Here is a 27,344-nt window from a genome sequence, read left to right on the forward strand (position 1 = left end):
GTCTGTACCACCCTTGTCCCCAAACATCTTATAAGTGTCATATTTGTGCCCAAACAGCTTAGCGGCGCCATCTTTATACCCAGCAGCTTATTAATGCAATTTTTCTGCCAGGATAGCTTGTCAGTGACATTGTTGCCTCCACAGAGGTTCTTTTGAGGAAAGTGGATAAATAAATTACAAGGAAATACATGATGGAGATAATTAAAAAATAGTAAAACACATTTCCCCAAACCCTGTGATTTACTTTACATGTTATGCTGGTCGGAGCAAGTGTTTTACATGAAGTACTTTTGGAAAAAAGGTGAAGCCAACGCATGCACCACGTGAAAAGCCTCTTCCTTTCCACCCATTTCCGGAAGCACTCAGCTGGCACAGACTTCACCCCTCGCACTGTGTTTCCTGCCCTTTGTGCCCCTGCTATTCAGAGAACCCACGTGTGATTCACCCTGTGCACTCGTCTCGGTGTGGCTCTGAGGACACGGTTGCACAACTCAAATTGATTGTATAACTTGACAACCAATTTGTAACAACAAATCAAGTCACTTAATTGGAGACCTGCAGTGTCTAATGAATGGCTCATCATGAAACCACAGTCATTGATACTGTATAGTGACCCCTCCCTTAACTTGTGATGAAGGAAATTTAGATCTAAAAGTCTTTTGCATTCTTAACCATTTACTTTGGGGGGCAGGGCAAAATGAGCATTTAAGGCCACCTTTAATCACAGCAGGTATTTGTGCATTGGCACTCTAAATAAAATGTTCATTTGGGGTAGGGAAATAATAATAGACCCATAAATCACAATGCCACCACTGACCCTACAGCTTCTTCTATCTACTAATTCAGCTTAGCTTTTCAGTTTGCACACTTGGTGTCATCTGAATAGAACTCACTCAAATGACTCTATGGAATCACCAAATTCTGAGCATGCAGCCATGCGTATCCTTATTGATAAGTATGCAACCGGTCACTAGCCCATCAGACATTTGCCCCTTATGCCCAGTCTGGGCCAGACACCGATACTTGCTGGTTCTGAAATAAGGAACATAAATAATAACATTGTAAAGTAAAAACCTTCTGTGTGAGTCAACTAATTAGCTAATTTTGTGATTTTTTGTGATAATTTTGTGATTAGCAACCAAATGCGCTTTCTCATTAAGTGCAAGAGATACAAGCTAGGTCTTTAGGTGAGTTGACATGTAGATTGGCTCTGCCTCATTTAGTACATGATGCTGTTTAATTAGAAGCAGGGAGATCATCCCACACTGTGAAAAGAATAAGGTGAAGTAGTGATCCATTGTACATTAATAAAAACATTGCATTTTAGGGCATATCTAGGAGTTCGAAAAGAATGACTATAATCTACACAGTATGAGACATTCAGCCATCTGACTTGAAGCTGATTGTTGGATTGTGTAAAGGAAAGCTTTATAAACTTCTCGACTATCACGTGTAATTATGTTAGTGCTCAGAAAGAATACGGCAATAAGAACTAAAAGCAAAGAGACCTGAATTATATTTAAATTTGCATCCCAAAGTAATTAAAATTAAATTACAGTTCTGTGGAAAATAAGGAAATCAAAGTATTAAAGTCATCAGGGCATATTTAGTGTAATATTTTCTTAAAAAATCTATTAAAGGTAAAGTCAATGTTCTCAATTAAAGAAAAAATATGTTTTTGTTATAAATGTAATATCATTCGGATAATGCAGTAACAAATTTAATTTGAACAGAAAAAGATAATTTAGAAACTTGCAGCCTTGAAACTTTTGGATTTTGTTAAAAAATTAAGCCGCACAAAAAAATTAATTCCTCTATGCTGTGCTTTCTTAAAGAATGATAATAATATAATTTTTTTTATACTTTATTTTCTAAGAATTCTGACTTTCAACCTTATATTAGTTTACTTTTTATTACACGATATTTAAAAAGGGTTAAATGGACATTCTACTGCCTTCAACTCATTCCACAAATATTCACCCGTTCCTGGGTTCGGCTCGGGCGAATATTCGTGTACATTCCTTGTATTCATTTTTTTTCTTTCGTTTTTTGTAGAAGGGGTTAATACAGGGTTAACTCGGCACTACACAGCAGCTTTGGCGCCAGGATTTTAAATTAAGTATGAGCAACTCTATTGGTCGCCTGCAGGGCTTCCTCTGCCATCAACCAATGAAGTACACCTGTTAACTCCACTGGAAATGCCCCCTCTTCATCCATTCAGCCAGCCTCCCAAAAGTCATAGAGGATAATACAATGAGGGAATTGAAACATGTATTGCTTTGGCACATGACTATCCTCAACCTAGAATGAGACCATGGACTGAAAAAAACGCTGTAGCAGATGGGCTGAATGGTAATACTCGAGTGATAGTGTAGGAGGGGTTTTAGAGGTTAATTTAGTGATTGCTGAGAGTTGTAACAAAGTAACATGTAACCTGGTAATTGGTGTCATTAACCTTTTCACTTCCACAATCTCTGCACTGTCTCAGCCCAGCCCATGGCCCCCCCCCGCTCGTGATCCCCTTGAGCACTGGATATTGCTGGAGGTCAGTATCTTAACCCCTTAATGACAAGACTGTTTGTTTCTTACTCGTTGGGGCTTTCTTAAGATACCATTATTTTTATCATATCATCTAATTTATTATAAAAAAAAAGTACCAGTAGCGTTTTGCTATTTCAAAACCATTTTTCCCCCAAAGCTGGTCATTCTGCCCCATGTGCTATTTCGGGATTCTAAAAACTAGACACCCCAAGTTATTTCAAATGCTGATATTTTAACCATTTCCATGCACTAGTTCTACCATCAGCCTTTGTCAAACTTTATGGTAGTACATTTTTTTTTTTTTCACACATGTGTTACTCCAGGTATAAATTTACCGCACCTGCCAAACAACACCCCAATATGTGTTCGACAACATCTCCTGAGCGCAGTGATACCCCACATGAATGGGTTTGTTGGGTTATTTGGGAGGTTAAAGGCCACCTTTTTGAGGTGTGTATTTTTCGGAGCAATCACAAGGCTATCGGGGTAGGGGAGTTGTGTTGCTACATGCCTCGATATTTATCGCTTACTAAGCTGTTTTAGCCTGCCGCCGCCGCAATCTTTGATGATCGGTGCGGCGACGGCCATTTTTCTTGTGGGGAGGGCTTTCCTCCCCAGATCCACGGTCAGCCTCACTTGTGACAGGCTTTGCCGTTATCACATTGCACTGCAAGGCACATGTACGGGCTTTGTCGTTAAGGGGTTAAGGTACATGAGCTGTGGCAAAACATGCCAAACGTATACAGAGTAATCTGAGGAATCCTTCTAGGAATTTGCATACAAAAGATATACAATTGTAACGCTTGGCTGTCATATGCTTTAAAAAGTAAATATTTTAAGGATCCTGCCACTGTATTTAATGAATTTTTATTTTTTTTATAACGTCTTTAACATACTTAAATCTGCGTGTATCCTAACTGCCTTCGCCAGTAGCCACCAGATGAAAGATTGCTACGTAACTTTGTGTTTCAGCTGAAAATTCTTTAATAAAAAAAAACGTCTCCTCTCCAGCTATAAAATGTCTAATAAAATGAATCATAGTTGAATAGCTGAAAGCCTTAGGCTTTAAAGTAGAAGTGTGAATTTTAGTCCTGCATTTTACACTTGGCCATACTTAATAAATGTATTTAATAGCTTTATGAGATTAAAATAAGTAATTTGCATATATATACTACACCACCTTACCACCACATTACTACATCTCAACAGCTTTGCCTAATATACAGTACATGCATAACTACTACAGCTGTAAAGAATACTTACATTACATACAAATACTTACAAACTTGCAAACATAGCATATGACCGTAGATAATAACCATTCATTCTTGTCTGCTGATTTTTCCCTTATGTAAAAACCTGACCCTTAATCAGTCCTTACTCTTTTCTTATGTTCAGGATGCCCTGATGATATCCTATGCATGTTTAGATTGCCTTACTGTATTAACCTCTACCACTTCTGCTGGGGAGATGTTCAACTTATTTACCACTATTTCAGTTATGTAAAACTTCCTTCCTTTAGATTTATGTCTCTGATCCTGTGGTTTTAGCCCATGACCTCTTCTCATTATATTTATTGCTGAACCCTTTTATATATTAAAAGGAATTAGTCATACTAGCTAATTGGCCTGTCATTAAAATGAAGTGCCAAATAAAGAGTTATGGCTTCATTTAAGTGATTTTCTTGTGTAAATATGTAGATATACCCCCTTAACCACATACCCCCAGGGGATTACTTTGGGCCCAGACCCTATATTGTGCTCCCATACTGGAATACATAGCCCCTTCTGTAAGGTTTGGTGGAGGAAGGATAATGGCCTGAGTTCCTACAGGGTTTGGGCTAAGCCCTCTTTTCCCAGTGAAGGGTAATGTTAATGCTACTGGGTACAAAGACATTTTAGGTAATTATAGCTTCCAAATTTGTGGTGCCAGTTATGGAAAGGCTGTTTTCTGTTCAAGCATGACTGTGACCCTATGCACAAAGCAAGGTCCATAAAGACATGGCTTGGTGGGTTTGGTGTGAAGGATCTACAGACACTCTCCAAAATCTTGAAGAGTGGAGGCTGCTATAGCCACAAAAGGGAGGGTGGCAACTCCATATCAGTGCCCATGATTTTGGAATGTAGATAACAAGCTCATATGGGTGTGATGGCCATGTGTCCACATACTTTTGGTCATATAGTGCCTATAGACAGAAGAGAGAGCTGATTGCTCTCTTCTCCAAGGCATTTGATATTCTATACCCTTGATACTTTTTGTCTTGAGCCCAATCTAAATGTAAATATCTGCTTGTAAACATACATAAACAAAGAGTAAACATATTAGTTAAGTCATGGGTTATGAATAAGACATTCACTTAGTCACTCAGGCTGACCCAGTCACACAATATCAGGCACACTGTTTGAAAACAAGCAATTTTGGTTTTCAGTAAGGGCAATTCAGTTCCAAATCTACGAAAGATAGTTCAAAGAAAAACTTAGGTTCCAACTAGGCAAAAGTTGTTTATTTCCACCTGTTTTTTTAACAGTTAATTAGTTGAGTCAGGCAGTTTCACCCAGCTTTGCAGTTTGCCACTTTGTTAATATGGCAGAACTTGCATTAAGTATCTGCATAAGTACTTGCATAAGTATTGTGTTCTATCTTTACATCCCCAAGTTCATTAAAATTACTATAGTATTTAGCCTTTGTTAGAAAATGTATCTGGTATCTGTGGTGTTAACACCTAACTGAAACATGGAAGGATGTTAAGACTGAAGACGAAATATTTTCATGAAATTCTTACATGGAGGGCCATATTCCATACACACAAGTACAAGCTGGGCTTGAATTAATGATGTTATACAATGTAACACATGGGATTCGACGGAGTATGGTGAGCCATAAAACGCCTTGAAGGGTTCATAGCTACTAGCTGAGAATCAATCATTTAAGTTATTGTTAAAACTAATGGAGGCCTTTCAACTTGTTCATACTCCATTTGAAATGTTTTACTGATCCAGTGTGACCAGTGCTGTTTGAGGTCAAAAAATACAGTATGTATGAGTGCCTATCAACTAGCCAAAAAAAAACTTGCTGAGCTCAGTTTGTAAGTGTTTCATAGTTTTCCATATGAAGAACCTCTTGTATGATTTTTAATTCAATTAAACATCTCTGCAGTACAAGCAACACTTCCAACACAGCCTTTAGAGTTTCTGCACAAAACTGAGACTAATCTATTTCTTTTTTCCCTACATGGTTATTATAATAAGTGGACATGGTGATGTTGTCAAGAAACTGGTATTATATAATATCCATCCAAGAAAAAAGAATGAAAAATAATATTTTACCTATGCCAAGAACCCATTTTAGGGTCCCAGATATGAAAGAAAACTCATGAGTTCACTGAAAACTCCCAAAGTTTTCATTAATGATATCCAAATTTGTATGGCTTCTTTTTTCCTACAGAGTTATGTTAAAAAATTATTTTACCTTTTCATTCTGCCTTTTGAAAAACTTAAATAAAAATCTATGTTTTCTCTGAAATGTAAGTTAAAGTGTACCAGTTCAAACAACCTCCAATCTATGCATCTTGCTTGGAACTAATTTCACAGCTCATGCATTACATGAATGAGACGTGAAAATGATTTTTGTCCCTCTTATCTGCCAGAACACAGCAGTCACTACCGTGCAACATAATTATAGATAATGAATAATAATAACTAAAATAAAACAACAAAATGAAATAAAGTATGATATTTCTCTATGATCTCATATTGGTCCACATTGGTAAGAAGATCGTACATAGATAAAAGTGTTTCAACACGTATTTTGAATATGGATTTTTTATAGCCTAGCATTCATTTGCATGTGGTGGTCAGTACCATACCTAGGGAGAGTGCCAAATACAAGAGTTGCCCCAGGAGCCAAATACTCTAGGTACGGCCCGATCATGGAAAAAAATGTCTGACGTGGCCACCCGACCACTGAGCAAGCTGTGAATGCCACATTATACTGAAACCAGAGATTATTGGTTCCAATGAAAATTTTCGGAAGCTAATATTTTTTTCTTCATCCGCCTTGCTTCTTCTATTTTCTTTTCTTAATTGTTTATAGTAATTAAACACAAAAACAAATGGGGACAAAACAATTAGGTACAACAGGTTGGAACGTATCTATATGATGGTATCATTACATGGGTTACAGATATGTCAGCAAAACAAATCCCAATTTTAGCACAACTGGGGCACAACTGCTTCTTCACCGTATCTTATGGTAATGCTTTACATATTTGCTGAACTTTTTACCCCTTACAAGTCCTTGCTAGAATAATCTGTCCACGTTATTTCACAAAAATAAAAAATTCTGCCGTGATGATGTCATAAGATACTTTATCTTTGCTATACAAATAATATTCTCTGATGCAAAAGCAAGCAGGCATTGGGGGTTATAGTGCCAGATTTAAAGTTAGACAAAGCAATGATATATGGTTTTATTGGATTTACAACGCTTATTGGTTTTAGTGAAATTCTGCAGACTTGCATTCACATCCAATTACTCCGAGAGCATTGCACGCCGTACAGAATATTACACATCTTCCATGCATCATTTTTCGTGCGAGATTTCTCTAAGTGAATATTACTTTTTCTCCTAAATCCCCTTTCTTTATGGCCCTCTAAAGTATTTTGCCGACCCCTCGGCTAGTTGTCTTTAAGACTATCAATTTGTTTGAATCCCCAGGTTTGTTTATACTAAGTATCAGTCTGGTGGTTTAAATTAATACCTTATTGTCTGTATACTTTAAACTTAGATATCTTTCTGCAGGGCGTACATGATAATTGAAATCCTTTAAAAGTTCATTAGTTAGCAGCAGGCGTCAGTACATTAGATGTGGAGAAGTACCGCTGCATAGATATAAAACTGAATTAAAGTATGTGTAAGAAAATGCTTCTTGTACTTCACAAAATCAAAAAACCTACAATGATGAGCAAATATACTATTCTTTAACTATTAGAGTATATACAAAGTAATAATGAATAAATGACAAACAATCTGGTTAATAAGAAGGGGTGTAAAGTTGCCCTATAGGTCCTTAGACAACTACCTCAGCTGCTGGGGTAGTAGGTTGGACTGCTGTCAGATTCTGGCCTATATCGTACCTCCCAACATTTTGAGGTGTTCCAATCTAAAGACCTGTGTTGGGGATGTGTCAAGAGGCAAGGCACGGCCCTGGAAGATGCGCAAGGTGCCCACTTTCCCTGGATAGCCACCTCACAACGTTAGACACGTAGAGGCTGCAATGAAGATCTGTGCACAGCTCTTATGCATTTTGTGTTGAAATTATACTAGTCCATCCTACAAAGGATATCATCTATAGACTCCAGGATGTATACCTCTCAGAAGAATTAATAGCATGATCTATTTCCATATCCAGCACAGTTCTTATTTGTTTGCCCCAAAAGATTCTCTGGAGAGTAAAGCCATGGACCGAACAGAAGATATTTAACCAATTTACGGGTTATATTTTCAACTTCAACTCTTCAGTCTGTGTTTGGATGGTTTTCTTATCGTCAAACTCATTTTTGAAAAGTACTGATATTGAATACATCAGAACCAAAGCCATTCCTGAGGTTGATGATTCTAAAAATATATAGTTCTACATTTTTCAGTATTTCAAGGTACTAGTTAAACCTTAAAATAGTTGAACATTTGCATACTGGCAACCTGCAGCTTAGCTGTTTAAATGATCAAAAAATGCTAGTTTCACACAATCAAATTGTAACATGTCAAGATTTCATATGTAACCCCCTGGGAGACAATGTAGAGGGGTATGATAGAAGCATTCAAATATGTCAAGAGATAAGAAAGGTGTTCCAAAACTCCTGTAGTTTTGGAACACCTTTTCAATAAGTCAAGATACATTTTCCTCTGTGGGAGTTTGGGACAATGTTCATACTTTCTCTAAGGTTATCTCTTGGGGAAACCTAATATATAATTTTTCCAGGACATGTTAACCCCTTAACGACCTGGCCTGGCACGTCATGGGGTTAAGCAAGCACAGAAAGTAATCAAAAATTGCTCAGCTGGTGTTGCTGCAATCCTTTGACATCGAGTCAGGTCAGTAGAGTCCAGCTCACAAATCACTGTCATCAGTGAAATAAATCTTTTAAAAAGGTAAAAAATTGTACTCCGGAGATGTTGCTAAACACATAGAAATTACAAAGTTTGACAAAGGCTGGTAGTAGTGCATGGAATGAGTTAAAATACTAACATTTGAAATACCCTGGGGTGTCTTGTTTTTAAACATATATATTTTTGGGGGGTAAATTTAACTGACTGGGTTTAAAGGTGTCCCAAACATGGCACATGTGGGCAGAATGATCAATTTTGAAAAAATAGCAATATGCAACTTGTACATATTGCCCTATAACTTGCAAAAAAACACTGGGTATTTCTAAACTCAGGACAAATAGAATCTATTTAGCAGGTTTTTTCATTAGCTTTTATAGACGAGTAAAATATTTTTCAAATAAAAGTAAGAACAAGTGCTTTTTTCAGTTTTTATGGTAAATTAGATGATATGATCAAAATAATAGTCTCGAAAGAGAAGGTAGGTACACTAAATGAGAAAGAAGAAAATTACAGTTAAATACAAGCACCGCAGAAATATTAAAACTAGACTTGGGTGCCAGCAAACTCTTTGTGTTTTGTCTTCTACTAATATTCGCTTGCTCCCGTGTACGTTTTGGGCGAATATTTGTATATGTTATTCGTTTTTCTATTCATTTTCTGCTTGTTTTCAAGCCTTTCTTAATAGGCTATAGCAGGGGTTAATGCGGGAATCCGCAGGATTGCGCCGAGATTTAAAGGTCCGTAAGAGTGACTCTATTGGTCGCCGGCAGGGGGCTTGTCTGGCCTCCAGCAATGAAGACCAGCTGCCTTTCCCATTCACACTAGTGATGGGAAGTTCGGATCATTAAAGTGAATCGGATCATTTCGATTCGTTCACTGAAATGATCCGATTCATGATCCGGATCTTCGGATCACTCAGTGTGCCTGCACGGAGTTACTGTTTTCCAGTAACTCCGTGCAGGCACACTAACGATTGGCCCCGCCCCTTTTATTATGAATCCTCCCCCCTGCCTCCAGTGATGTCAATGAAGGCAGAGAGTCGTTCAAAGATTCGGATCTTACAGGGATCCGAATCTTACAGTGATCCGGATCACTGTAAGATCCGGATCATTGTAAGATCCGGATCATTGTAAGATCCGGATCATTGTAAGATCCGGATCTCTGAACGACTCTCTGCCTTCATTGGCATTCTAATCATTAAGAGAATGTCACCATACTGTTATAAATAAATATATTAATAATCACTGCCCCCAGAATTTACATTCCCCTTTACCTGCAACTGCACCTTAAGCTAACTTTATTAAATTAATTAAATTAACCCTCACCATTAAATTAACCCTAAACACCCCATCAACCATGACTGCCCTAAAATTAACCCTTAACACACCATCAACCATGACTGCCCCTAAAATTAACCCTTAACACCCCATTAAGCATAACTGCCCCAAATTAACCCTAAACACCCCATTAAGCATAACTGCCCCTAAATTAACCCTAAACACCCCGTTAAGCATAACTGCCCCCAAATTAACCCTAAACACCCCATTAAGCATAACTGCCCCAAATTAACCCTAAACACCCCATTAAGCATAACTGCCCCCAAATTAACACTAGAGACCCCATTAAGCATAACTGCCCCTAAATTATCCTTAAACACCCCATTAAGCATAACTGCCCCCAAATTAACACTAAAGACCCCATCAACCATACCAATTTATTAGGTAATTTATCTGGAGTACATGCAATTAATTTAGGGGTAGTTATGGTTAATGGAGTATTTAGGGTTAATTTCAGGGGCCGTTATGGTTAATGGGGTCTTTAGGGTTAATTTCAGGGGCCGTTATGGTTAATGGGATCTTTACGGTTAATTTCAGGGGCAGTTATGGTTGATGGGGTATAAGGGTTAATTTTATGCTGATGACTGAGGGTTAATTTAATTAATTTAATAAAGTTAACTGTAGGTGCAGTTATAGGTAAAGGGGGGCAAACTCAGGGGAATCTAAATCCTGGGGGCAGTGTGAACATTATTAATGTATTTATTTATAAAAGTATGGTATCAGTAATATTCTCTGAATGATTCGAATCTCTGTAAGATTCGGATCCTTGTAAGATCCGGATCCCTGTAAGATTCGAATCATTCGACTCTTCGGTTCATTCGACTCTTCGGTTCATTCGACTCTTCGGTTCATTCGACTCTTCGGTTCATTCGACTCTTCGGATCATTCGACTCTTTGAACGACTCTCTGACTCTATGAGTCATCGTTCCTATGAGAATTAATGAGCTGTAACCTGACCCCAGAGTGCTCTGCAGATGACTCACAGCTCTAGGATCAGGTTACAGCTGCATGATGATTCACAGACTGAACCGCTACAAACGAATCGTTCAGTCTAGTGAACCGACTCATCCGGATCACTAAAAAGAACCGGATCAAATGAACGATTCGTTCATGATCCGGACATCACTAATTCACACTATAAGAGATTCTTCATGTTGTGCGTCTTCGTATTCATGTACCTTTATCCGCAGCCATATTCGTTATTCAGTTTAACCACAAATAAAACGCAGAGAGAGAGAGAGAGAGAGAGATTGAATAAGTATTCAATTAAAAAACATTTTCACAGCCAATTCTGCACACATCATAGCCTGAGAGAATAGGAGTTCAATTGGGCTCTGTATAAAAGCAAAAGTTATTGTTACTAGTAAGGTTGAAAAATACATTAATACATTAATTTCAACAAATCCTTAATTTGTATGTATCATATTACTGTTATTATCATATATGTGATTCTTTACAGTTTACTGGAAAGAGCATTTAATGGCATAGCACCTTTTATTAATTTATTTTTTAAGCTTTTTTGGTCAATGTCTGCCTACTTTGTATGTAAAAGAATCTGGGAACAGAATTCTCATTCCTGGGATTGTACTTTAAAGACACATATTCACTCTAATCTATTGACTATGTTGCACCGTTTTAGCAGAAATAATGCAGAATAATGTATGGAAGAGATGTATATGTATGTGTAAATTGACCAGTGCTTTACAATTTGTTTTTTTCTAGCTATCTACGAACTTTCCTGTGAAGCTTACAAACACCTTGGAAAATCATCTGACTGGTACTGGGTTGATCCCGATGGCAGTGGTCCTCTTGGGCCTCTGAAGGTTTACTGCAACATGACAGGTAACAGGATCTTTGTAACTGATCTGTTGCTTTAAGAATATACTTAGTGTTGCTACTGTGCTATTATTATTATCTTTATTATATTTATTATTATCTATTTACATTGCGCCAACAAATTACACAGACTTTCTTACAACAGACACACTGAAAAAACTAGAACTGACAGACTGACAAACTGATACATTAGGTAAAGAGGTCCCTGCTCACAAAAAGTGCTTAATTGATTTAACCCCTTAATGACAAAGCCCGTACATGTACGGGCTCAAAATGCATTGTTTTCAATGGGTTTAGGGACCACCTATTGTCCTTAAGGGGTTAATAGGGCATAGTAGTCCATGTTGATGTTCATTATAGTTTGAAGTAATAATAATAATAATTAGTATTTAAAACAGCAAAAATTCTACCAAAATTTAAAAGTTATATCCAACGTTTCCCATAGTCATGTATAACACACAATTATAGAATGAGTATATGTTGCACTGTAACAGCAGCAGCTTTGGCACCAGGATTTAAAGGTCCGTAAGACTCTATTGGTCGCCGTCATGGGGGCTCCATGACCTTACCCTCCTACCTTTTTACAATATCCGTTAGGATGAAGTGATTACCTTCTATGACAGTCTCTTTGAGGATATATCTATAGATCTCATGGTACCCACTATGTCATAAAATAATCCCAGAGAGATCTGTACCGAAAACATCAATAAATGTTTTATCTTTTTCACGTAATATAATCTCATGCCTATAATACCAAACCATTGGGTGTCAGGCAAAAAAAGTATCTTTAAAACAGTATCTTTGACTTAAAATGCAATGCATATGTTTTTAGACAGGCATTAAACGCCAAAACTGGCACTGTAATACTCAGTAAATGCATATTCCATGTTTGTTCCCAAAAAGGCTTTTGGTTTACTGTATATCAACTGTAATGGTGAATGCTGCTGGAAGCCACCATTTTCTAATTTTTACATGAAATGTAGAAGCTGAAAATACAATGAGCAATTACTGACACATTTCTTTATAAAAATAATTAGTATGTAGATATATTTCTGTAGAAAATGCTGTGAACAAAAACATTTTTACACTCAACATATTAGCTTGGAAGATACATAAAGGAATTTATTTTTTCTGGAGGGAAGTTTATTTCAAGGAGAAAAAACATGAATACAACAGGTCATAGTCTGACGGTCAGAGACTTATCTGTAATATAAGGAAGTTTTATTTCAGGAGATGGTCAACAACAACCTTCCAGCATAAGGTGTAGAGGCTACAATACAATAGTAAGGACATGTAAAAATGTCCATATAAGCACCATTTAGGTCTTACATTTTGATTACTCATTTTAAAGATGAGCATCCAAACAACATTTAGTAGTAAAAGGACATTGCTTATATCATAGTTAATGGATTTCATTTAGAAATATTTTACAGCTTTATATAAAAAATTGGTCTGCACATCAGAACATTTAAATCCAAGATCTCCCATAGGAACAAGCACCATCTCCACAACATTACATTTAATATAAGCCATAGATGAATTAGAAGCAGAAGCTAGATGGTACTAGCATTAAGACACGCACATACTACGTGTCCTTCAAACAAGGGACCTTTATAAATAAGTTGGCGTTAATGGAGCGTAATTGTGAATACTACACCATACATAGAAAATGCAGCTGGAATAAACCACATTATGGAGATTTTAGGCTGACCCAATAAAACAGAACTCAAAAACCCTTTATCATAACAACTCTATGTTCTTCAGCTTCATTAAAATATACCCCAAAAAAGCAGAAGAATGTTGAAAGCTGAACGTGAAAATAATTGATGAAAAATCTTGATTAATAATAGCAGGACCAGTATATAAAATATGAATTGTTGTGTTCCACTCCCCCATCCATTTTCCTCTGCAGAATTTAGTAGAGGAACACACTAAATTGGTACCACAAATCACTGCAAGTTATCTACATTTGTTTTGCAATAACGGATGCTTTTTTTCAACCGACTTTAATGCTTTTTAATTCTCAGTTGTACTTAAATGAGGAACAATATTATTGCAAAGCAAAACTCTGGGCTGTAGATTGAAGAGAGCTAATGACCAATAAAAGCAGAATCCATGACATCTGTATAGGTATCTGTGGGAAACCTAACATTCTGAGAATTTAGTGATGCCTCTCAATAGATAGAAGTAACTATCAATTAAATTACAGTTTTGATTGACACTTGCCGGTGTTCAAAACCATAATATAAATCTGCACTTTTTTTTTAAAGCAAAAAACTAATTTCTCTTCTGCATATTCCACGACATTTCATACAGAATAACTGTTTGAAGAAATTAAAGCCACAACACTACAGGAATGTAATTGTTAAAGGTGACCAGTCACAGTATGAAATGTATTTCTTATTAAGTTAACTTTCAGAAACTAATTTTTTTTCCAGTAACTATTTTGTCACAGTTGTACACAATTGGTAATTAACATTATGAACATAGTTCATAGACACTGTTTTGTTTTTTTAACACGACTGTTCCATATCAAGTAAAGTAAATTACCTAATTTGTATGTTTTGCTCCTCGTTTCTCCTGAAAAGAGCGCAATTTCTAAGCGCAGATGTTCTTAAGTAATTGGGTTACAGTAGTTGTGCTTACGAGTTTCTATTTCATTTTTCTCAGTCCTCAGCATGCCAATATCTATGAATGATACAGAGAGAAATCAGTTTTGTTCATTTACTAACCTTCCTAGGAAAATAAATCGTATTCATCACTGATGAATATTTTAACGGCTGCCTGTTTCACATACCACTTGTCATCCAGGCTTTGGGGCTTAAGGTTGGATGTAGTAATGAGAACTGCTCAAGATCTTAGTACGCATCTGACCAGTAACTACCATAACATTGCTCATAAGGTCAAAACTGTAATACACTATGTGTTGACTAGCTTTCTGTTATTTTCTCAACAGAGGATAAAGTATGGACAACCTTATACCACGATCTACCACCAATGACACCAGTAGTGGGTGCCAGCCAAGAGAAACGAGTCATGCTACAGTTAAATTACAGTGCAAGCACGGACCAGATTTCTGCCATCACCAGCAGTGCTGAATACTGTGAACAGTACATCTCGTATTCCTGCAAGATGTCAAGGTTGCTGAACACCCCAGGTAGGCCAACAATGGAATGTCACATGAAATAACCCTTGTGCTTCATCACTTACACACATTCACTTAAATTCATCTAGGGGTAACATGTGAAAATATGTTTGAAGTTATTTTTTTCATTTTTGAAACAGATGCACTGAAACATGGATATCCCCTTTGTTGCAAAACTGTCTTTACTCATTTTGTTCTGTGACCTAAAAAGTTTGTAAGAGATGGTAATTAATTTTAGATGCAAGCTAGCCTTATGTGATGAGACAAGTTTTACGCTACATCTGCTTTCATGAGTCAAACCTTAACCCCGTAAGGATCAAACTGTTTTTTTTTTTTCATTTTGTATCCTTCGTGGCGGAGGCTGTTTTAACATTGCTCGTGTTTAGCTGTAACCTTCTTTGCTCTCATTCACTGTACCCACACAAGTTATTTATTGTTTATTCAGTACAAGGGCTTTCTTTAGAAACTATGACCATAGTATTTAAAGAATACAGATCATATCATCTAATGTGCTATAAAAAAAAATATATATAAAATGGTGAAGATTTTGTAAAAAAAACCCCACTTCTTCTGACTTTTACTTGATTCACTCATTTACAAAAGCTAATGAAAAAATGCTAAATAGATTCTAATATTTTAGAGTTTAGAAATACATACCCAAAGCTTGTAGGGTTTTGTTTGCAATTGCAAAACCATTTTTTTTCAAACCTTGTAATTCTGCCTCCATGTCCAATTTGGGACATCTTTGAAGCCAGCCAATCTAATTTACCCCCACCAAACCCCCATATAGTTTTGAACATTATACACCCCAGGTATTTCAAATGCTGTTATTTTAACACTTTCTATGCATTAATTCTATTATCAAGCCTTTATTGTTTTGCGTTTGTGATAGTAATTTATCTTTCAGATATAAATTTACAGCTCTAGGTATATGTCACTTCCAAACAACACCCCAAATGTGTTCAGCAACATCTCCTAAGTACAGTGATACTATCCATGCATTGTTTTTTTAAAATTTTGAAATCTGCTCAGTCTGTGCGTATGTTCATTTGAAACCAGCCAATTCAAGTTACTTCATCAAACCATAAATTTTTGAAAATTAGACACTCCATGGGTATTTCAAATTCTAGTACTTAAATTCTTACCATGCCAGGAATTTTAAGAAGATACAGTGTTCATTTTAGGGCTTTTTTGGAATTTTAGAATTTTATTTTTTCAATATTTTTTTTTTTTTTTTTACATTTTGTTGAAACCGGATGATTCCATTAATGGTGACATCACTGGAGAATTATTTTGGCATGTTACCACATTTTAATGTATTTTTTTTAACTTTTTATTTTTTTCTTGTTTTTATTTATTTTATTTTTACCTTTATTCAACCTGCAGGAGGAGCTCAGAGTTCTCAGGGGGGGTCTGGAAGGACCTAGATCCTGTTTGTTTTTTAATGTGCTCTGCCATCTTGCGAGAGGCAACAACCTTCAATACCATGCTTGTTGTGACTCTCCAGAACTATCACAGTGTGTCCTGGAGTGGGTTTTCGGTGTTGAGCTTCAGCGAACAAAGCTAATTTGCTTGCAGACCGTGACTGTGACTGTTAGAATTTCTCCTTGACAGTAGCTTCAATAAAACAAGTAAATTGCCAGTTAAAAAATAGTATTTTAATTTAATATAAAGGAATAAGTTGTTACATGAAATAAATGTTTTCACAGTTCTCCAAATAGTACTCCCATCAGCCTCCTTTCACCTCCAACAGTGTTTTTGGCTTGAGCAGGGAAACAAGCTGAATCAACTCCTCAAGTCAATCAGTGGGTCTGCAAACAAAGGAGCAGTGACCTGCTCTGAAAAGTGTGAGTGGTTATATTTTTTCGTTTCTCATACATTCATAGATTTTCGGTACTTTTTTGTCCAATGAGGATTTTTGTATTTCTTTTGCATTTTTTATATGAGTTGCAGAACTACATTGAACATTCCTTTACTACTTATACAAAAGTTAAGTACCTAATATTTTGGTAGGTCCACAAAGCACATATTTCTAGCCCACCCTATTACTTTGGTATATATTTTATTGTGTAAATAACATATATATGGAATTTGCTCAGTTACACTATGGAAGACAGGGCCGAGAGACTATGATGTCATATTCTGGTGCTCATCATAGAGGATGGCAACCATTATGGGCTGCTATGGGTCAGGCCTAGAGTAGGTCTCCATTAAAAGACACTACTGGTGCTACTAGTAATAACATATAATTTGATGCAATATCTGTCATATAATTCCCTGAAAAATTTATTCAATGCAACTTGTGACAGGTGAAAAGTTTTGCCATCTGTGTAGAAAAGTGTTACCTTATTCGTCAGGCATTTAAAGGGTTAATTTAAGCTATAAGAGGCACTAGATTTAAAGGCATCATTTAAAACCAGAAAAAATAAAAACCAGCTCCAGCTGCCTTTCTTGTGCTAACTTATCTCACAGATGCCTTATTAGCTAAAACTTTTCATTGGAACTTCTAGAATCATTATAATGCATTATAACCTGGTCACTAATGACCAACTTTCTGCAGTATTACTTTTATTTATATTATTTCTTGCGGAAACTTCCCTGTAGTTCATCCCTCAAGAGACTTTGATTAATAAAAAGACTTCTTACCGAGCAATATTTTCATGGGTATTAAGCCATCCAACCAACCACATCTTTGTATCGAATGGCTCACAGAAGCATGAAACTAACCTCGGTTTTGCAAGGTTACAGGGGTGTGTCGCTTAAGTGAAACATGAACCGGTATCGATCGTCGAAGAGCCATTACTGCAGATAGGATCCTAATTGGCAAGTGCCTTGCTGAGTTTTTTCTCTAGTTATGGATCAATAGAACTATAAATATAGGATTAATATCTCACCTAATTACCATTCAAGAACAGCTTTAACCTGTGAACAAAGTTTCCCGATAATCCTCTATATAATGTCAAAATGTAATGTTCAGCGTCCATATTTTGCCAGTGTCTGCTTAAAGATAAAACAATAGCAAAATAATGAAATTGATAAATTAAAGTACTCTGCGTCTCCTTCCAAGGAAGATAAAACACAGTGTAAACGATATTGTACAAAATCCATTGTTTATAAACATATTACATCTCAGAACAAACAGAGATTTCTTTATAACAAGAAATTAAGAAACTTGGGATATTTGGGGTATAAAAGGGGGTCATGCTACTACCTGCGTTAAACACCCTCCGTAGATACTTTTTACTAGTATTGTTTGGGCATATTCACTAACGGTGGTCTCACCCTGGGAATCTCGCTTTAGGCATTTCTATAGCTTCAACAGCTTGTTGAAGAAACTTACACTTGTGATAATCTGCAGGAGTGGCTCTGTGTTTTTAAGGGTCCTAAGAAACACGGTACCTTTGATCATACAGTATTTATCTTCTGTGCTTCGTAAGGCAGTACCTCCTGTTGACCCTTTCACTCTTTACTGCTGAACATTAGGATATTACTTTGGCATAGTCCTCCATAGTGCAAATGGACCAGAGATCTCTCTTGATTAAGCAGCAGTGGCCATGGGATCTTCTCCCAGACCTACTGCCCTTGTCAACCTAGGCCAAAATATGTCACTATTTATGAATAAAAACAAACATTACAGGTATATAAATATTTATATTCTGCGTTTTTTTCCCATCCTGCATCATCTGAAAGGGCCTTTAGCCTCTGCCTAATTTGATTATCTGGAAGCACCACCTATGGGAGTTGGGAGTTTTCCTATGAGTGATAGATTTATTGGGCATCTCCTACTCGCTTTTCGGAATGTTTTGCATGTTAAGACACTAAATGCTAATGTTTGCACATAGACCCATTAGACAAAGACACTAAGATGGTGGTAGATAAGTGGAAGAGCCTTTGAATAGAAGAGGTAAAGGTTGATACTGTGAGGGAATTTTAACATACCTGGCATGGCATAACACTATGCTGGAGGTAAGCAAAGCCAAGGACTACATAAGGGTAGAGGTTATTACAACAGGAAATGTGCAGATTAGATGGGCTAAATGTTTCTAATTGCTTGACTTCAAACTGAATGGCAGTTGATTACAAGTTATACATTTGTTCACCTAATTTTATGCTGCCTTTTCTAAACAGTAAAAAAAAAGCACTTGGCACCCAAACATGGCAACGTGCAGCCAGTAGTGTGTATATATGAAAAAGGCTCACTACCAGGACTTTTTAAATACTTTATTCAATAAAAAAAGGTTTCAGGAAACTCAATGTTTCAGTTCCTACCAAGGTACTTTTGACAGTAGACATCTAGAATGCAGAAAGTTTTGTATAGCACTACTGTTTGCTCTGACACCCTGGGATGATGGTCTTATACCTTTTGTTGTAGAAAACACCCTCCTTATATGTCATTTCTTCAACACCAATATACGAGAAAACAACAATTAAAATGATTACTTTCAAACATATAATTATACTTTGATCTGTTATACCTTCATGCTAGATGAAGCACAGTAGGATGTTCTTTCCTTACTTCACTTTCGTTTACACGTAATGTATTAGTCTTTGCGCAATCTTTTCGGAGTGTCAGGTAGAACATTATGTTCTACTTCAGCTTGATAGTCCCATGCAGCAGGTGGTGGGAGCAGCCACTGCTTCTTCCTAAAAAAACAATAGTGATAAAGGTAAACAAGCAATATAATTTTGTGTGCCTGTAATTATTAAAATATGATGGTTGCTGACAAATGTATGTACAGCTCCTGTGTAGAAATTAATTATAAACCTTGCTACAGTCAGTTTTGTTTAACAGCGTGACATGTTTATTGTTTAGTGTACAGCTATAGAAAATGTCTCGATATTTGCTGAGGAAGGTACATAAAGCTGAGTCTCTATCTTCACACGTTTGCTTGTTTTAATCCTGGGCACTAGTCACACAATGAGCGATGTCAGCAGATACCTTAAAAGCCATGCCGCATGAATTGATGAGTAAAACCTTGTTAGGACCTTGACCGGAAGGATGCACAAACCTATAAAATAACTATATCTGAGTAATGAGTAATTTTCATGCCCCATATATAGTTTATATTTATACATTGCCAAGATTGCACATGAACCTCTAAATGTGGGGAAGTTCAGATCTTATCCCAACCACCTCTATCTGGAGTGTCAGTGCAGCACAACAATATGTTCCAGAATTATTATTTTTTATTTATATAGCGCTAACAATTTACACAGCGCTTCATACAATACATATATTTAAGGGGTATGACAAGACAAGAATTGACAGACTAAGACAAACCAATACATTAGGTGGCGAGAGCCCTGCTCGCAAGCTTGTAATCTAAGAGATCTCCTGCTCCTTTACATTATATGGGTAGAGCATCGGGAACAAGAGTTCAACTCACTTCCCATAGTATTTTTAAGGCAACTTAAAACTTTGAACATCCTTGATGATCCTGGACTATTTCTTGTCAGACTAATAATACATTTTATATTTTTAATTAATGAATTATTACCTTTTAAGACATATTTATTGAGTAATTGAGGGACATACGCTACTGTGCAAACATCTTTTAGGCAGATATGAAAAAATGCTGTAAAGTGAGAATGCTTTCAAAAATAGACATATTAGTTTATTTTTATGATTTTACAAAACAGAAGAATATCAAAAAATCAAATCAAAATTTGGTGTGGCTACCATTTGCCTTCAAAACGGCATTGATTCTTCTAGGTACACTGCAACAAAGCCAGGGATTTTGTAGAAATATAGTTAGGTGTATGGGTGATAATGGAACATAATCATTAACTGAAACAGAAATAGCTGTGTAGGAGGAATACAATTGCATTAGAGACAGCCAAGGTGAGGTTGTTGAAGTCAGTTTATTGTCAAAAGTCATATAACATGGCAAGACTGAGCACAGCAACAAGACACAAATGCATCACCAAGGGGTTTCCAGATCTTTCCAAGCACTTTGTTGAGGACCATAAGCCCAGTGGTCGGCCAAGGAAACAATGCAGCAGATGCAGACACAGGATGCATACTTCCCTTTGCAATTGGAAGATGTCCAGTGGTGCCATCAGCTTAACAGTGACAGAAAACAATGGGACCCCGATACACCCACCTAGGGACCAAAGAAGTCTGGTCAGAAGTGGTCTCCATAGAAGACTTGTTACTATAAAACCATACCTACAACGTGGAAGCAAGGCCAAAGGGGACAAAATATGGCAGCAGTTTCCCTGAACTGATGAGTCAAAATTTGAAATATATGGCTGTTGCGGAAGGCAGTTTGTTCGCAAAAGGGCCAGAGGGCTGTTTGCAGGCAACAGTGAAGCACGGTGGAGGTTCCTTGTAAGTTTGGGGCTGCATTTGTTTAAATGAAGTTGGAGATTTTGGTCAGAATGAATTGTCTTATAAATGTTGAGAAATACAGGTAGATACTTATTCATTACGCAATACCATCAATACCACAAATGTATTCTACAGCATGACAACTACCCCAAACATACAACCAAAGTCATTAAAAAATATCTTCAGCCTAACAAAAAATGAGTCCTGGGAGTGATGGTATGGCCCCCCACAGAGCCCTAATATTCACATCATTGAGTCTGTCTGGAATTACATGAAGAGAGAGGCAATTGAGGCTGCCTAAATCCATTGTGGTTAGTTCTCCAAGATTACTCGAACAACCTACCTGCCGAGTTACTTATGAAAATGTGTGAAAGTGTACCTAGAAGAATGGATCCTGTTTTGAAGGCAAAGCGTGGACACACCAAATATTGATTTGATTTAGGTGTTTCTTACTTTGCATTTTGTTAAATGATAAAAATAAACTATTAACATGTCTTTTTGTGAAAGCATTCTTACTTTACAGCATTTTTTCCACACCTGCCTAATATGTTTGCACAGTACTGTAAATGTGTATGTGTGTATATATATATATATATATATATATATATATATATATATATATATATATATATTTATATGCAAATGTGTGTTCAGATGAATGTCTATTTTCTTGCTATCAGAATTATTTCTACAAATCAGTAGCAATAATAACAGTCGTAATGTAGTTATTATAAGATAATTGCCACTTCTCAGCCCCTCATTGAATCTGTGAAATTACTGCAACAATCTTCCTTGTACAACTTTTATCATTTATTTACTTCATTATTTTTCTTGATGTTCTGGTTTTATAATAATTTAGCAATAGGAAGGTAGTTTGGAGATATTGTGAACAGATTAATTCCTATACATCATGTAGAAGGTTGCGGATGATCCTTTCCTGAAGAAATGAGTCACAAGTAACATTTATCAGTTTGTGAAGTTCATATCGGTGTTGTTATAATTCTGGTATTTTATTTTTCTCCAATTAACATGAACTCATACATAGAAAATGATACATTAATGAGAAACATGTTATTTTTAAACCAGATGGTTTGTCAGGTTTGTATCCCCCTATGTTACAGATTTTTGAGATAGATTAATACTTTAGAGCAGGGGTGTCCAAGTTTTTTCTGCAGTGGGCCACTTCATCAGAATTGTATACGTGCGCGGGCCGCACTCATTTTTCACTGTGACAAAAAATATGGCCTTTAATAAAATATGCAGATAAAGTAATAATAAAGTAAAATGACACAAAACCTTTACTCTTCCTCTCACTGATTTCTGGGCCTAGAAAGTTTTGCGACTACAAATTCAGGATTCCCTAGATTTTTTCTAGGGATGAACTAAAATGAAAATTCTGGACCAAAACATTCAGGGTTCACTTAGCCAAAACCGAAAATGACCCCCACCTTTAAAAATAATAATAAAAACTCACATTTTTAATAAAAGTAGGTAACACACAACTGGACAAAATTAGCAATATGACTTGGCAACCAGTAAATGCTGGCAACCCAGGCAACCAGTAAATGCTGGTACCTAGGCATGATGGGACTGTGCTCGCTGTGATTGCTGTTAGCAATCACACTCCTATCATGCCAAGTCAGCCAGTACATGCTGGTACAGGGTGGCTGTAAGTGATGTGCAGACCCCATACTGCTGGCAGCATCACTACACAAGGGGGGCAGCTAGCTAGGTTTCAGCATGTACTGGCTGACTTGGCATGATAGGAGTGTGATTGCTAACAGTAGTCACAGTCCCATCATGCCTAGGTTCCAGCACTTACACATCCATCCAGTAAATGCTGGAACCTAGGCATGATGGGACTGTGATTGCTGTTAGCAATCACACTCCTATCATGCCAAGTCAGCCAATACACGCTGGTACCGGGTGGCTGTAAGTGATGTGCAGACCCCATACTGCTGGCAGCATCAATACACAAGGTGGGCAGCTAGCCAGGTTTCAGCATGTACTGGCTGACTTGGCATGATAGGAGTGTGATTGCTAACAGCAATCACAGTCCCATCATGCCTAGGTTCCAGCACTTACACATCCATCCAGTAAATGCTGGAACCTAGGCATTATGGGACTGTGATTGCTGTTAGCAATCAGACTCCTATCATGCCAAGTCAGCCAGTACATGCTGGTACAGGGTGGCTGTAAGTGCAGACCCCATACTGCTGGCAGCATCAATACACAAGGGGGGCAGCTGGCCAGGTTTTTAGCATGTACTGGCTGACTTTCCATGATAGGAGTGTGATTGCTAACAGCAATCACAGTCCCATCATGCCTAGGTTCCAGCACTTACACATCCATGCTATCACACACACACTCATTTATTCATATAATCATTAATTCACAGATTCATTCCCTCAATCACACACACTCATTCAAACACCCTCCCCACCCCCTTACCTGCACTGTAGCTCCTCGATGCCGCTTACAGACTTCAGCAGGGGGCGCGGCCTCCCTCTGCCTTCTCTGCTAAAGCACAGAGGAAGTAGGATGTCACGTGAACTCCGCTTCCTCTGTGCAGTCCAGAAGACCCTCCCACAAGTAAGTAGCAGGGCTTGAGGTGCGGCTCGCGTAAGATCGGTTGCCCTGGCTGCCGATCTTACGCGGGCCGCACCTCAAGGTCTCGCGGGCCGCATTTGGCCCGCGGGCCGCATGTTGGACGCCCCTGCTTTAGAGGTAACTTAGATACCATATGTATTATACCTTAAAGGTATATCATATGTTTAGATGTTTGCTAATGTCATGATAATAGCATGGCAAGATGAAATTGTAGGACTGTATATATAATCATTGCTGATATGATTTTCTTTTCCTAAACAAGTTTAAAATTAAACTTATGCAAACATTAAAGCAATGGAATTTCATAAATTATGAACATATATTTTCTAAATAGAAGATTAAATAAATTAAATCTATCATTAAATAAACTAAATCTATCAGGTTTCAGGATTAGGCGAGTACTTTCCAGGGTAAGGATGAGATATTTTAGATGGCTATAAATGATGTAAAGGCTTTACTCCATCATAAGAGTACAATGTCACAACACAAGTACTAAGTCACAGACTGTAACATTTCGGCTAAGCTCCTGCTAAAATAAAGCATTTGGTACATCACAATTTGACCTGGTGAAGCGGAGCAGGGAGAAAGAGGGGAGAAGCCCCCAGGCACGAGTAAGTTAGCTGTATATCTGAGTTTAATTTCAGTGGCAGAAAAATGAAAACAGTAAAGATGGCGGAAACCATGTTTTGTTGTTTAGCATGGTACAAAGTTAGAAAGAATGCTTCAAGTGAATTATATCAGTTTAACATAGCATGAAGGAACCATATTTTTTTAATGTGATTAATGTTTGAAAATATATCATGAAAATTAGGAATGCACTGTATCTTTTTAGTTTCTCAACTGAAATTTGAGAAGGCCAGGATTGCAAATATCTCAGTGGAAGATGTGTCATTCTTTTGGAGATTTTGTGAGATAAACTGAAAGCGCTAATCCACATATGTCAATTTAATTTGGGCAGAATTAATCTGCTCAAATTGAAATTTCTTTTCATTTTATTTGGTATGGGTTTATTCTTCGTCTGTGGTGTGTGAATTCAGGCTGAAGTCTAGATTTTGAAGTTCTTGAAAAGTACTGACATGAAGTACACACCATTTAAGTATTTATACAAAAACTCTCTGTGCTTCTCGCCCTAATAAAGTTGGCAACAAATATATAAACATAATATAATTGACATGGCGGGGGAGCTTATATATGCTTCGGCCAATTCATAAATCCAAAACCTCTCATTTTTATTATGTTTATATATTTGTTGCCAACTTTATTAGGGTGAGAAGCACAGACGGTTTTTTGTATACATTGTACAGCCAATACACTGTATTTGCCGCATGCTTAGACCTGTTTGGTAGGCCTCGTATTATACATTTGTATTATTTGAGCCTGAGACTAGCTTAGCGCACCAACATTTTTTCTTTTCCCTATTTAAATATTTATGTTTATAATATTTATTTCCATATTTTTATGTAATAGGCTCACATGTTCTGCATTTCAAGCTGCTAAGCAAAGCATTGATGCTTCTCATTTATTGAACTGTACATGTGAAACTAAGATGTGTGGGAATGATTCAACACAGGAGGCAAATATTTGGGGTTAAATATGAGATGCTGCCATCTCATATTTTTTCTTAATTACCACAATAATTTTATCTTAATTACTAATAATTTTATATATATAAATATATGGTGTACTATTATTTTTTTCCTAATATTCACCATTTTATGTATATGTATCGCCTCTCAGAGAAAGGCAATCTTCAGTATGCTGCAAAATTAAACCTTAGCAAACCTATCATTTATTCTTTCCCCAGAAGGTTTAATTATATTAAAAAAAAACACAGGAACTTTTAGGAAGATTTGTTTTTATGGCAACGATTTGTCAGTGAAGAGTTTTCCCACCAAAAATTAGAATAATTTTACATTATTATTCCTGGGAAATGTATGACCATCCAACATCACTTAGTACTATATTCATTCTCTGTAATGTATCATTCTTCCACATTGCATATTTGTGTACCTCTTTTATGCATTGCTGTGTTTCTGCTGATTATATACATATATGTGTATATATATATATATGGTATATGTCAAAATGCTGTGAAAGTTTAATTTTTAAAGTCTTCCAAAAATTAAAACATTGCATTGTTTCCATTTAGTAGGCACTTATCTGGGTGCATATGTTTTATGATCAGAAAGCAAGTTAATTTCCTGTTTCTAAAAGCGCAACCTAGATTAAAACAAAAATGTATAGAGCAGCATTGTTAAAAAGTCCCTTCAATAGAATTAGTGCTGAAATATTCTTCCATTGCCTCTTTGAAAGAAAAGTACTTCACACTGAGATTTATCCCATAAAAATGCAATTATGTTCCAAATGCCCTGTTCCTGTACCTTTCCTACAAAAGGTACAAAATCTGCATTTAAATAGGAACAATAGTGAGCGTAAAATAGCAAAACTTGCTGTTTTGTTACTAAATGTGTGCTGCATAAAACATTTTCAGATGCCAATACCTGTTGTTAAAAATGAAACCACTACGATTCCAACATTTATTTCCTTTATTTTGTTTATTTTTATTTATATTTTGTTTAGTCTCCCATTCTCACATCTCAATACCCTTCAACACATGTTCAAACTGAGAAATCATCACAGTTTTTATGCTATATCAATAGGCAACAGTAAAATGTTTGGTAAGACATTGCATACACCGTATATTTGTAGTAGCAGATGTACATTGCCTACTTAGGGTTTTGTTTAGCTCTATGAGACAACTATATTTTTGAATTGTACTCTGCACTGTTGGCCATGTGTATGCAGGTAATGCAAGTACAATGTAAGGCATTTTTGCCTGATAGAAGAAGTGGCTTCATCTAGAAAGAGCTGGGCAGATACATCTTAGTAAATTCATTAACACCCAAATTGATGATCAGAAAATTGTTTCCCTGCATGGGAGGGGTGGTAAGAAGGGCAGGGGGAAATTGCCCCTAGGCTGCTCCAATTTGAAGATTTTGCCAGAGGCCTTTTCTGTGAATTTACTTGTAGTTCACCATACCTATAGCTTTGTGCTCATTTCATCCATTGGACAGGGTCCTCCCCTGGTTTTATAGCAGAGCACTCTGGAAACGTGCCTTATACTCTTGCAAAGACCTGTCATATTAAACTCAAAATGGCCGTCAAGCTTGTAAAACTAACATCTCTTATATGAAGCTATAACAATTTATTTCACTGACCTTTGTATAAACAAAACAATATAAAAAAATATTCAGAAACAGAAAGTTTGTTCAACAAAATTCTCCTCTACAAATAGTCTTGATTAGTCTCCAAAAATAACCTTACCGTAAACAACTTCTGCAAACTGAAAGGAACGCAAACTTCAAAAGGTTGTTCTAGAGTTTCAAACCCCATGTTAGCCACTCCTAGATTAGTCAAGCTACAATATTATGTTTGA

General features: G+C 36.7%; 1 protein-coding gene across 1 annotated transcript in view; it reads left to right on the plus strand.

Annotated features, from left to right (window-relative positions):
- CNTNAP2 (contactin associated protein 2) overlaps window positions 1-27,344 on the plus strand; it is a 650,026-nt gene that overhangs the window by 453,189 nt on the left and 169,493 nt on the right. The window contains exons 12-13 of the mRNA XM_053467334.1: window positions 11,709-11,828; window positions 14,779-14,979. Coding sequence (XP_053323309.1) covers window positions 11,709-11,828; window positions 14,779-14,979 — 321 coding nt within the window. The remainder of the gene's footprint in view (window positions 1-11,708; window positions 11,829-14,778; window positions 14,980-27,344) is intronic.

The sequence above is a fragment of the Spea bombifrons genome, chromosome 5 (genome assembly GCF_027358695.1).
Source record: "Spea bombifrons isolate aSpeBom1 chromosome 5, aSpeBom1.2.pri, whole genome shotgun sequence".
Classification (NCBI taxonomy): Eukaryota; Metazoa; Chordata; class Amphibia; order Anura; family Pelobatidae; genus Spea; species Spea bombifrons.